This window comes from Neopsephotus bourkii, unplaced genomic scaffold, assembly GCF_033783945.1.
Source record: "Neopsephotus bourkii isolate Nb327-2 ecotype Australia unplaced genomic scaffold, CSIRO-AGI_Nbou_v1 NB_318, whole genome shotgun sequence".
In the NCBI taxonomy this organism is placed as follows: domain Eukaryota; kingdom Metazoa; phylum Chordata; class Aves; order Psittaciformes; family Psittacidae; genus Neopsephotus; species Neopsephotus bourkii.
The window spans coordinates 1,860,187-1,873,437 of record NW_026900826.1 but is presented as its reverse complement, the minus strand read 5'-3'; the positions used below and the strand labels follow the sequence as shown (position 1 = coordinate 1,873,437).

General features: G+C 40.6%; 1 protein-coding gene across 2 annotated transcripts in view; it reads right to left on the bottom strand.

Annotated features, from left to right (window-relative positions):
• Positions 1 to 2,231: 2,231 nt before the first annotated feature.
• The window catches only part of SHC4 (SHC adaptor protein 4), a 32,196-nt gene continuing 21,176 nt past the window's right edge, over positions 2,232 to 13,251 (bottom strand). The window contains exons 6-12 of one of the 2 annotated variants that reach the window (XM_061347342.1): positions 12,982 to 13,033; positions 11,560 to 11,686; positions 8,952 to 9,129; positions 7,513 to 7,573; positions 5,949 to 6,128; positions 4,195 to 4,448; positions 2,232 to 3,462 (exon numbers count right to left, since the gene is read on the bottom strand). In XM_061347342.1, the coding sequence (XP_061203326.1) occupies positions 3,307 to 3,462; positions 4,195 to 4,448; positions 5,949 to 6,128; positions 7,513 to 7,573; positions 8,952 to 9,129; positions 11,560 to 11,686; positions 12,982 to 13,033 (1,008 nt within the window). In that variant the 3' untranslated portion in view covers positions 2,232 to 3,306. The remainder of the gene's footprint in view (positions 3,463 to 4,194; positions 4,449 to 5,948; positions 6,129 to 7,512; positions 7,574 to 8,951; positions 9,130 to 11,559; positions 11,687 to 12,981; positions 13,034 to 13,251) is intronic. The other variant, XM_061347343.1, reaches the window with a different exon arrangement.

The following is a 13,251-nucleotide window of genomic DNA, read 5'->3' as shown; positions in this document are numbered from 1 at the left end:
GAGCTTAGAATCACACAATCACAGGCTGGTTTGGGTTGAAAAGGACCTTAAGATCATCCAGTCCCAACCCCCTGCCGTGGGGACACCTTCCACGAGACCAGGTCGCTCAAGGCCCTGTCCAACCGGGCCTTGAACACCACCAGCTTACTTTAATCCGTTTCAAAAAAGTTTCTGTGAGTAAATTAACTTCTTCCACAGATTTGCCTGTAGCAACCATTCAAAAAAAAAAAAAAAAGGAAAAAAAAGTTTTTTGAACAATGGATGTTCAGAGATGAGGAAGATATGTAATAGCTCCATCTGCTGACACCCTCAGCAATAATAATGCTGCCTGCTTGATGCTGGAACAGAAAATGGAAGCTGTGATAGGGGAGTCTTTTGGGTCACTTGTTACAGCATTCTTATTGATGGAAACAGATATGTGTGCTAATGTGATTTAGTGAAATTTATAGGAGTTCTGAAAAAGAATGACCATGCTATCCTTGAAATACGACATTATAGGCAGAAACAGCTATTCTTCCCAGGGGTTTCTAGTAACCATTAGAACAGAGATTAACCAGTTCTCCGCAGCATTTTCATAGCATGAAACCATTAAACAAACAATCTACATGGGCCTTACAATTCATATTCACTGTCTCAAGAACAGTATTTTGAAAATCTTTCCAAAATTCAGGTAACTTCCTTTTTAGCATAGTTACTTCTAAGACTTGCACACAGGAGCTGATAGCGTACTTCACATGATATAGCTGGTCCACAGAGGATAAAAGCAGTGTTAATAACTAAGTGAAAGCACATAAGTGTCAGAAACCAAAAACTGAGTTCCTAGTTCCTGCTCCAGAAGTATGAATGTCATTTATTCTAGGAAAATGTCCATTGTCTGCAATGCATGTATATATTGTATTTGAATTGTATCTAATTAGTTGGGTTCTTTGCTTTCTCTCACATCAAGAGATTTTGAGACACTTGTTTACTGCAGTAGCACCCAATTATCTCCCTTTTCCTTTACAGTTTTGCTTCAGACACATCCAAAAGCTGCAGCAGCAACAAAAAAAAAGTTTCTGATCTTACTTCTTTTTAAGCTAGTGATATTCAAAGAGGGAGATGCAGACAGCATCACACTGCGCTCCAAACATCACACACGGGCTCAGGATGGTTTTATGCATTTGTAAAATGAAAACTGGTGAAGTGAAATAAGTCCCTAAGTCAGCATCTTGACTGGCAAAGTCATGCAACTTTGATGTTATACTATCACAACTCCAAGCATTATTATTCTAGTCACAAGTAACTTTGATCTGTACTAAAAATAGCGATGAATTTCTGCACATTTTCCTTCTACGACCTGTCATAAACCTCAGGTGTGATGCAAAAGTCAAAATCACCCTACACAGGTCTTTCTGTCCCCCTGACATAACACACAAGTAGCTATTTTTGCATCATAAAGTCATGTCAAGCACATTATGAAGTTTGGCAAGACGTGAGAATAGAAAGGATACTATGCAGGGGTTTAACATTCCAGTTGTAGTTTCTTGCCAGCTATCCTCACAGTGGCACAAAGCTCAAGCACAAGCTCTTGCTGGGGCCTACTTCACAGGTGAAAAGCTTGCATAGGATGGAACTGGCATAAACTTGAGTTTCTAGTCTGAAGGACTGAGGTATCAATAATGCTAGACTATTAGCAGGGAAATCAACTACTAATGTTTTAAAGCTTCTCACTGCTTCAATATATGCAATTTACTATTTTAATTATGTCATTATAAAGGAATGAAATATATTCTATGCCTATTAACTTAGGATTAGAAAAAAGATGTTTTTTAAGTCACCTCTAAGTGTGGCATTTAACATCAGCTTTCCCCCTTCAAGGAAGCTTTTGTCTTCAATAATTTTATATGTATATGACCACTCTTGTCTTCTAGAGGGAAGAGCTCTTACTATAGTGTCCCATTTAATGTGAACACAGGCAAAAGAACAGAATTAGTCTTTTATAGCCGAGTCTTCCAGCAATTACTGAACTCCACAATCATTGTCTGCCTTGTGGAAGTGAGACAGTGGGCTGGGAGACAGAGAGAATGTTCCTGCTCATGACAAAAGACATTGTTTATCTTAAAGGGACAACTTTCTCAGGCCATCACCTGGATGACCAATTCATTCCCCAAATCCCCCCTGCCTTTCTTCAATTACTTATTTAATCACTGTTTCTTCAGCAGGAGGCCCAAGAAATCACTGTACACTCTGAATACAGGATTGTTCATATCTATTTATTGTGGCAAAACAATTCGTAGGTTTCCTTTAAAAGACTTTTTACCATGTTTAGGAGCAAATGGACTCTACGTGAAGAAAGGGAAAACTGTATCTTGTTTTGGAAAGAACATTGGATAAGGGCACATGCAAAGTTCAAACATCTTTTAAATAGTTTTCTTTCAAAATGTATCATTAGTTTTGTTCTGCTTTTCTAGTTTGTAAACAACTATGTAATCAATGAAAATATATTTAGGCTACATTTAAAAAGAGATGTCTCCAGTATTAATTGGTAGTAATAGTAAAATCATATGCAAGACAAAAATATTAGGATCTAGCATGCTTGTCCTTTAACAAGTTCTATTCCAAAATTATATTACATATATTAATTTCAACTTTGTAAATGTTGCATAATCTCAAATCTTCGAGTAGTCAGACAGTGATAAAAAATGATTAAGAAACCAGACAACCTTTCTGTATTGTGAATGCTACTCATTTCAAACATTACTTGCTAGTAAAGTGCTATTACAAGCAAAATGAAATTGTTAGTGTCTATCGAAAGCAGGTGACAGTTTAGTAATACTCAAATTGTACTTGTTTTGGCAAATAGTTAACAGTGTAGACATGTTTGTTTAACCACCAAAAACTAATCCAGTATAAATAATATTGGTTTCCAATAATCCTATGCTAAAAGGCACATACTAATGTTCCAGCAGTTCGTTCAAGTGAGCATTTGCATGTAGAGGTTTAATTGTGCTTTTAAATAGTTACTGATTCAGTATGACCTTGAAAGTGACATTTGTGCATGTCTAAAATACCTTCTCACAAATGAAGCTCCCACTCTGAAGGTGTAATTTCGTTAAGCTTATATATATCTATATAACTATGCCTGTTGATCTCTACAGATCTACATAGATATACACATATACATATATTCATACATACACACACAAAAGGGTCTTCTGGAACAGCAGCAGAAAGTGCAGTCTGTACCGTTTTGAATTGTCTTCATAATAGAAAGTTCTCGGTAGTTTTCAAACATGAATTGTCTTGGAATTTGTGAGATCCAAGGGATTATTTGTGATACTGCATGTGTCCCACATTATTCTCTTTCCTTACAGGCTGCTTCAAGCTCACTTCACTTCCAGAAGAGATGATTGGCAAGTTATTTTCCATGTGATACTGAATAAGATGACTCACACTATCAAATATATGGTCTTTGGTTCTCACCTAATGAAAGCAAAAGAATGTATTTATGGTTAGACTGTGCTTATAACTGGTTGGACATGAACCTAGCACATTACAGTCAAAAGGCATTAAAGCCACTGAACTCACTGTAGTGGGATCATTAGGCTCTAGACAGTGATTTAGACTTATCCTTTGACCTGCCATTAGCTGACATGAAAAACAAAGGGCCAAGTAAAAGACACTGAATGTAGAACTGGGCTGATTCTGCTAAGGGGAATGAAATAAACTCCCCAACCCACCCCAAAGAGAGGTATTTTTCCCTAAATCCCACTGAGGATTAATTTTCTGATTTACTCTCTCCTCTGAGAAACATCACTCAAGAGTGCTCTTCTAGCCCTGAGCAGAAGCCAGTAAAATTGAACTGGCCAGCTCTACCTTTTCTGTATCCACAAGTGTGTTACTGATCAAATTCATTATTTAATGTTAGGGTTATTTTTCTAGCAATATAATAACAACTCAAAAGATGTATTAAGTATATACACTAATTATCAGCACCTGGACTAACAACATTTAAATACCTCACTTCTATTTCCATGGTACTTCGGTGCTTGTAAGTTCTTGAATTTAACTTTCAAACCTACTGAAATCTCTGGCTAAATTTAAATTAACCTGGATGAAATCCAGTCAGTTCCACTTCCTGGAATGAACCCGTGCATTCATTTTGACTGAAATATCTGAGCAGCCCTGACATTTCAGCATATGAGGTGTTCATACCTTGCCCTCAGGATCCACCAAGAGCAGATGCTTTGCTTGCCCTCCCTGAAGTCCACTGAGGACATACTGACCAGGTGACGTTGTGCTCTCTCGCACCAGAAAATCCCCATCATTGACTAAGAGGCTCTCTGCTGCTTTCCTGTTTAATTTGCCATGGTAACAGTCTTCATTCTTTAGCTGCTGCTTTATTTGTGGCAGAACACAGAGACCAGCTGTGTTGCTTGTGGCACTCTGCTGAACAGCTTCCGGTAACTCTAAAATTAAATGAAAGGGAATGTATTGGACACTTCACCTAGAACTTCACCCTAAAAGGATGCAAGACAGTATTTTTTATTAGCTTTTAAAATATTCAACAGTCTTGAAGCTGTGCTCAAACCAACCTTACAGACTGTAACGTTATGCAAATATGAATGCTCACAAGCCTCCAGTGCATTAGGTAAAATTATCACACCATCTCCTCCCATACCTTAGATGAGAAAGCTTTGGGTCTCTAGGCAACAGGGAATAGAAACAGGAATTTGCCTGATGCTCTACTGTTTTGGGTTTGTATTTCTTTGGTTGTATTAAAAAGTCAAATCTTCCCTGTGAAAACAAGATTTTTGCTGGGGTTTAGCCACTGTTTGGTTTGTTGGGGTTTTTTTTTAAAGATCCAGCTCTTTCTTTCTTCCCTAACAAGCTCTGAAGAGTTCATCGTGGATCATTGGGAGAGTCATTTTGACTGGCTCCAGCTATGTGCAGGAATGTAAGACAACATGGCCAATGTAGCCAGAAGGGAAGGATTACAGTATGATGCATCTGCTGTGAAAAAACGAACAATTACTGAATGTACTAACAAAACTGGGTGGTTTGGGATATAGCCAGTCAGACTGCAAATGATTCACAGGCAGGATTTTTCTAAGGAAAATAAGAGGATACCACTTCTTCAATGGAATTGTGCAACCTAAGACTTCTCAGGATATCGCCAGTTCTTTTTAGAGCATAATACAGCCCCAGGCTGGAAATGTCTCAATGGTCACGGATTTCCTTTCGTGCAGTTCTGTTCAGTCCTTTGCCCACTTTCTTGTGTGGAGCCAAATGTGACAGAGAGAACACTCAATGGGAAACTATAAAAGACAAAGCTAATAAATTAAGTATTTTCAATAATGAGGACCATCAGTAGCAACTATATAGCCATTTAATGGATATCTACCACTTTGAGTCTGTAAATCAAGACTTAATTTGACATACATTTAATACTACTGATCAGTTTGACTTAGAAATTATTGGATGAAATTCAAAGGTCACTTATCCAAGAACTGAGAAAAGATGGTCATAATGATCCCACTTTGTGCTACTGCCTGTGAAGCAAAGGCATCTGAAGCCACTTCCACCTTAAAGTGGCTAAGATCTTGAGCATACAGAACCCTCTTCCCTGAGGTATGGTGCAGTCACAAGCTTTCATATCATAGAATCATAGAATAGTTAGGGTTGGAAAGGACCTTAAGATCATCAAGTTCCAACCCCCCTGCCATGGGCAGGGACACCTCGCACTAAACCATGTCACCCAAGGCCTCGTCCAACCTGGCCTTGAACACTGCCAGGGATGGAGCATACATAACCTCCCTGGGCAACCCATTCTAGCGCCTCACCATCCTAAAGACTTGCTTACTATTATGTGCGCAACACTATTATCATTAATCAACTACTAAAGACACAGATAACAAGACTCCTTCTTTTCAGAGCTTAGGAAAGATAGGTATTGCAATGGGACCTACTGGCCTGACGCAGTGGGCTCCCATGGGTCTGTATTGTTGCTGTACCGCGGGCTGTACAGACTGTAGACTGCAGGTTCTGAGTGTTGATGTAACATGGATCATCAAAAAGATCTGTTTTGTAGGCAGGCTTCAATAATGTTGCCTCTTTTTTTGTCTTCTGTGATCTTTCAACACAGTTACCTGCAATTAGTATATAGTATGCACAGATTTCCTTTTTTTTTTTTTTCTTAAACTCAATTTAAAATAACTGTAAAAGCTGAAATAGGAATGTTGTTTTTCTTATATATCCACTAAAGTCATTCAGAAGGAAAAGAAAAATTGGCAGATGAACTAGTTTTTCCATATGGCTAGAAGGCACAAGGTACACTACCCAAAATGAGTTAGAAAGAAGTTTTCAAAAACATTACACACTGATTCAGTTCTGCTTCAATCAATGTCAGCAGTAAACCCCCCGCTGACTGAAAAGAAATTAACACATATGACTTTATAGAGACACAAGCCATATATGTTGTTTGTTGTAAAACCCTTTCCTTCCCCTCTGCACCACAAAAAAAGGTTCTGGGAAGCTGAACAATTCTCTCTCTTGTTAATTCTGGTGGAGCAGAGAAAATGGAGGAGGTTGGTGCTTTGTGGCTCCATCCAGAGAGCCAAAGCCACATCTGTCAGGTTAGGATCCAAGCACAGGAACAGGCTAACAGAATATCCCCTGCAGGGTATGAAAATAATAGCACTCCAGCTAGCCAAATAGCACACATAGTTTTGCTCTAGCAAATGTTTTATTCATAGATCTATTCATTCATTCTTTTATTTATTCACCCTCTCTTTGCAGAATCCATTTGACTCTCCTTTTCTTAAATCAGAAATAACATAAGAAACTGAACTATCCCCTGCAGAGTGTGTAATGGATCACTTTAAGAGCAGTGCAGGTGGGAATTCAAAAAGGACCTCATTATGCAGTGAAAGAGATGAGCTGAGGAAATGTGCTCAGGGCATCAGCTGTAGCAAAGGAAGTCCGGAAAAAGATGCAGGCAGATGATCTGCTGGAGTCCCAGAGAGCAGATACTGCTAAAGGCAAATTGATCTCAGGCACAAGGCCGCCCAAGGCAGGGGAAGGGCCCAGTCACAGTGAGAAGCCAGTGACTCTGGAACCAAGGGCATGGGGTCCATTGGAACAACCACCCAATGCTGCTAATGTGGGTCTCATCAGACATTTGTAGGGGGAAGGAGTATTTTCAGAGGCTGATAAGGAATGAAGTATCTTTCTTTTACAAAGTGTATGAAAGGGAATAAACCACCAAAGAGTATGAAAGAATAAAACACAAAGAGCTACTGTACAGTATCATGACAAGTAAACCAAGTAAGTCTGCCAGCAGACATGAAGATAGATTAGAGGCCTTTAGAGAAGCTGTAAGGCTTTTTTGTCTACCCTTCATCTGAGGAATTAGAAATGGCCCACTAAGTAGAACACTTTTCTTCATTGTATCAAAAGCCAAAGGGTAGCTCTTGCAGGCAATCTGCCTTGGTTAATTCTGCATACGTACGAGAATGAAAAGAGAGTACATACCCACAGTTTTGTTTTCTTCTGGACAGTTTTCATATATATTGATGAATGCTGGGCTGCATGTCTGTACGAAAATTGTAAAAAGAGTCACATAAAGTAATCCCTTAGAAACCCCAGATAACTTAAAACATCCATGCACCTGTTAATGGGGATACATGCAACTAAATGTATCTTCACCAAAAAACTCCTATCTCCTCAAATAATATTTCATGCTGATACACTTCTTTCTACAGGGCATCATGTCTGGACATACTCCAGCCTTACAGAGGTTAACTGCCTCTGTGATGTAAAACTGTTAACTGCCTAGTTTTATACCTAAGATTTAGTATATACAGTATAACTCCTAGGTAATACAGTTCAGATTTTCTTATAAATGTTTCTTGCAATAAAACCAAGGAGAAATAAGTACAAGCATAAGTTAAACGGTCACCAAGTTGTTTGTGCAGCATTAAACAGTCATCAGAACTGAGAGGAAAACCAAAAAAGTAACACCCTGTGAAAAAAGGTTATTTGCAGGGTAACCACTTGCAATGACTCTGGCAAGCTTCACATGCAAACTCAGGGTCTCATCAGACATCTTTCTAGATGTCTGGGGACCGTTGGGGAGTAGGAGACCACCAGGCCCACATCCAAGAAGTGGTATATGGTTGACGTCAACAAAACAGTAAGTGGATGGAGCAGTAGCACAGGAAGAACCCAGGAGCAGTTGTTGCCAGACACAGATAACACTTGGGAGCAGCAAACTTTTAGACAGCACCAATGGGATTCCAGCGGGTGCATGAGTGCACTCCCTCTAGAGCAAAGCAGCAGTGCCTCCTTCCCTGAGTGGGGAAATGCCAGTGTTCTCAAGAACTCACACAGCAGGCTTTGAAGTCTGTACAGTCAGTGTGAACTCAGCTGGTTTTTACTCCCTGATTTCTTGGTTTTATTCCCCACTATTCCAGTAAAGAGCCACAGATATATGCATCTTTTGCTGCTGTGGCTGATTTAACGGAGCCTCTTGAAATACTCCAAAGGTAATTAATGTTGTATATACATTGCAATCAGTTAATGCTGTATGTATAGGTTGTAGAGAGTAATGGACAGGGTGAAATATTTAGCAGCTCTCAGAATTAGGAGCCAGGAGGTCCCAGATATTGCAGATGTTCTCTCAGACATGCCATTTTAATCTGTATCTATTTTCTTCTCACAGCTAACAAGAGAACAAGGGAATATTACTTAGTCTCCTAAAAGTACTCTAAGGACAAACGAGTTAATATTCAGAAAGTGCTTTGGGATTCAATTATGTACTAAGCATCATTAAATCTAGCCTAAAAAACCTTTTCCCAGGATAATCAGGACCTGGTTCTGATGTTAATGGCATGCTTTACACCACAGTAACACTTTATTATTCATTCCTGTAACAGGCAGTGAACAGTTATCCCAGAAGATGATGTACTTACCAAGCAATACTGCTTTTTGCACTGTGTAAGACAGTTAGCCCTTTGGTCTGTTTGCACTTTCATTCGCATGTCTAATATTCCACCGGTGGGAGGCTCTTTCCCTGGAATTTCGTTGTAATATTCATGATCTTCCGTCTCCTGTGAATTCCCAGCTGATCCATTAGTATTTGCTGCCTCACTGAAAAAATATGGGGGGAAGGGAGGAGGAAGGTGACTGATGTAACTAACTGCTTTCTCATGTAGGCAAACGTCCTCAATGTTTGCACATCGCACAACACACAGATTGGCCATGTGGAGGCTGTAAAGGGCTTTGGGCCTGAACTTTCAGAGCTTTATTTTTCCAGTTACTTCTTCCTGAATTAAAAATGGAATCATAGAATCAACCAGGTTGGAAAAGACCTTTAAGATCATCAAGTCCAACCTTTACCCCAGGACTGCCAAGTCCACCACAAAACCATGTCACTAAGGGCCTTGTCTACACAGTTTTTGAACACTTCCAGGGACAGTGATTCCACTACTGCCCTGGGCAGCCTGTTCCAATGCCTGAGCACCCTCTTGGTGAAGAAATTTTTCCTAATATCCAGTCTAAACCTCCCCTGGTGCAGCTTGAGGCCATTTCCTCTTGTTCTATCGCTTGTTACTTGGGAGAAGAGGTCAGCCACCTGCTCTCTCCATCCTCCTTTCCGGCAGTTGTAGAGAATGGTAAGGTCCCCCCTGAGCTTTTTCTTCTCCATACTAAACATGCCCAGTTCCCTCAGCCATTCCTCATCAGAGTTGTGCTCCAGGCCTTTCACCAGCTCTGTTGCCCTTCTCTGGACCTACTCCAGCACAGTCACTAGACTTTGGGGTGCAGGGAGGTACGCTCATTTTCTTAGCAACAGGCAGTCCAAATCCCTTTTCTTTGACTTGAAGATGTAAGAGCCACCTACTGAAACTTTAAGAGTGCCAACACATCGTTCATTAAGGTGTCCAAAATGTAGACCCTAAAACTAATTTCTCTGGCTTCTTTTCTCAACTGTATAAATCCAGAGAATGAGGGGGAAAGGGGAGGAAGGCAACACTTACAAGAGAAAATGAAAACCTCATAGCATTTAGTTAGAAAACCCTGCAACTGTTTTAAAAAATCAAATATTGCTACCAGAAAAAAAAAAGTAGTTTTCCTGAATGTACCCTGATTTTAATAACTATAATCAATATAACTGTTCTGTTTCAGCTGGAAGAAAACATGAAGGAGAGCACCCAATGTTTTTCTTGAGCTAAACCAGAATGATGATAGTTTAAATGTACAGCTGATACACTGCAAAACAACTAGGTGCTTCCTGTACTGTCTCCGGTCCCGAAATAAAAAACTCATCTCAAATTTTAATTCAGAATATAATTGGATAAAAGGCCTCAAGCAGGAAAGAGATAAAGTTCAAGTAGTTGATTATGTGATATGCAGTGCAAGTATTTGATTATGTGATTCATAGTAGTTTGGAAGGGAGTGACTCATTCACACAGCAATATTCAGCTTCTCTGCCTGAGGATCATTCTCCAAGGCTGGCTGCAGGTCAGGTTCAAGGAGGGAATCTAATTAGCCTGTTCCATTTCTCCTCACTTTGATGTACTTGTGGCATAACCTAGCACAGTTTCATAGGAAAGGCTTTTCCTCTGGTTATTGTCCCCAAGGAACACAGACCAGTATTAGCAGTGGAATGGCAAGAACCACTCTGTAGAATGAAATAAATATAAACTGGAGCTGGGGCTGCTGTTATGCAATAAAACCAGTTCTGCTGTCTTGCATTAGGCACTGTACCAGGGACACCGCCTGCACAGTGACTCCCGGTGCTCTGGCTGTGGTTAAGCAGTATTATGGCTTTACCCACTTGTGGGAGGTGGCAAGCAATCAAATTTGGTGTTACAGTAAAGACAAGACAGAGAAAAATAGGCATGTCTAACGTGTGAGGAGAGCTATAAATTAGAGCAACACCTGCACCCCCAGTGCAACGGAAAAAGGGTAAGTGAAATGGGGAATTGTACTCCTGAAATTAATCTAGGCACTGTATTTTGAGCGATGTGCAGAGGACACGGCTTCATGTATTGAAATGCTAAGCAGTGGCTGTGTTTATTTCAGTACACGAGGCTGATGTAAGTCACACCTGGTGGAATCAGAGGCCGCTGCCAGGACATGAGCAGAATAGCAGAAAGGTGAATTACAATGGCTTTTTTCCACCACCACACACTTTCCAGAAATACAGCACATTTAAACTTGGCATGGACCAGGACTGAGCTCTGTGTGTGTTTGCACTGAACTTACTTGGGAAGAGTAGTTTGAACATTTGCTCAGCTTACTTGCATGACTTAAGAGAGGGCTGTTTTAGCTAAGGTACATTACAGCTAAATCCTGTTGTGCACCTCTACAGATGTCACAGACATCAGTGGAGTTTACTAGAATAAGCTAATTTTACTCTATTATAGTGTGTACATACAGCACATATTACAATTAACATATGCCCAGAAAGCATATCTAAAGCATCTTACTTATGGATCACTCTTTGGTGTATACTGTTTTCCTGAAAAGTACTAAAGAGAATGAAACCCCCAGTTAAGTGACTGAGAATGTGCTGACCTTTCATTAGATGCAACCAGGCTAGAGGGGTTCTTCAGGTACTGTCTGAACCGGAGCTCAAAAGCCTGCCCTATGGTGTTTATCACCTCCTGTGCCGTTCCATTGGGACATTCCAGTATGTGGCATGCTGCAATAAGACACAGTAATTAAGTAAATACACTTTATACCAGAAAAGAGAGACATAAGCTATTTTACTTACAATAGAAAAGCTGGGCATGAAATTACACAACTAGATAGCTTTAGGACATTACACAGACTGAGATTTTTTATAAGGAAATTGCTCTAAGCATTCTTTTATCATAATATCTACTTATATTTCAATAAAGGAAACTCTCCATTTATGCTTCCTGCATGGAGTTCTCCTGTACCTCCTTTTCTCTCCCTGCCTGACAGTAAGCAGAAGCAAGGGAGAGAAGCAGCCCTGCCAGTGTGCAGTTTTCAAGTGAAACAACAGGAAAAACACAAGTATGGGTGGCTCTGGCAGCCTGGGGCAGGGCTCTCTCAGGACAAGACCATGCTCCTTGTTCTCACACACCACCTCAGGAAACTCACTCCAGTAGCAAGTGCCCTGTGCCCAGGGTGGGCTCTCCCCTCTGCTGAGCCACCATGAGATAGCACTTTGAGATGGTGCTGGGCCAGCTGCCAGCCCTGCCTGCAGTACACAAGTTCTATACATCCCAGCATCAATACCAGCAGTATTCAATACTGGTGACCTCGCAGAGTGCCCCAAGTGTTTCAAAATGGCAGCGATGGAGGTACAGGGAGCTGGCAGAGCAGACTGTAAGGCCCAGCTTCCTCATAAAACATCCCGATCTTCTGAGCCATGCACAGCACCTCAGAGTGAGATCTCCTGTGAAGTGCCACTACCAACTTCATAGCCTTTGGCAGTGTTGTTCTGAGAACTGTTTGGCATGAAAGCAGCGAAAGGCCAGTTTTTCTTGTACTGTAGGCAAATAATGAGAGTGAAGGAAAGGGATTTTATCCCTGGGGTTAGCCTCCAGAGGGGAGAAGCTCCAATATAGCTGAGTGTATACCCCACTCTGCCTTGCAGCAACGTACCCAGGAGTCCGAGTTAGATGAAGAGGCTCATTTGCTACCCTTCACACAACTGGAAGTTGCCCCAGAGCAACTTGCCAGGCTCTGTCTTTCCTCGCCAGGCAAAGCCAGTTTGGGAGAGTTCCTATGCCTGCATGGAGTCAGCAGCTAGTACAGCTGACATGCAGATTCTCACTTAGTTGCACAAATAATATGGCATTTAAAGCCACAGCCTGCATACCATCACCCATATCCATGCAGGGAAGTCAGAAATTGTACAGAACATTGAACTGTTCAGTAGTTTTCTTATTTTAAAATTCAAAATTCCTTGGTACAGGTAAAGCAATCATATAAGCATGTATAACAATCTGAAAATTGTCTCCGTACCTCTCTGATTAACAGGATCTTTTGCTACATATGCAACGTAGTCTGTTGTATCCTTTAGGAAAGAAGACAACAAATGTCTTTAAAATGGTCATGATGAACAACCCTACAAACACAGCAAAGCAACTGAGCATAAAACATACTTTTAGCTTTAAAAGGCATGCTTCTTCCAGGGTAAACAACTGGAGGTACTAGCAAAGTGGGCTAAGGGAAAGACCAGTGACACACCAGTAGCTATGGGCACAGTAATTGACCTGGGATCTTTTTCTTGAA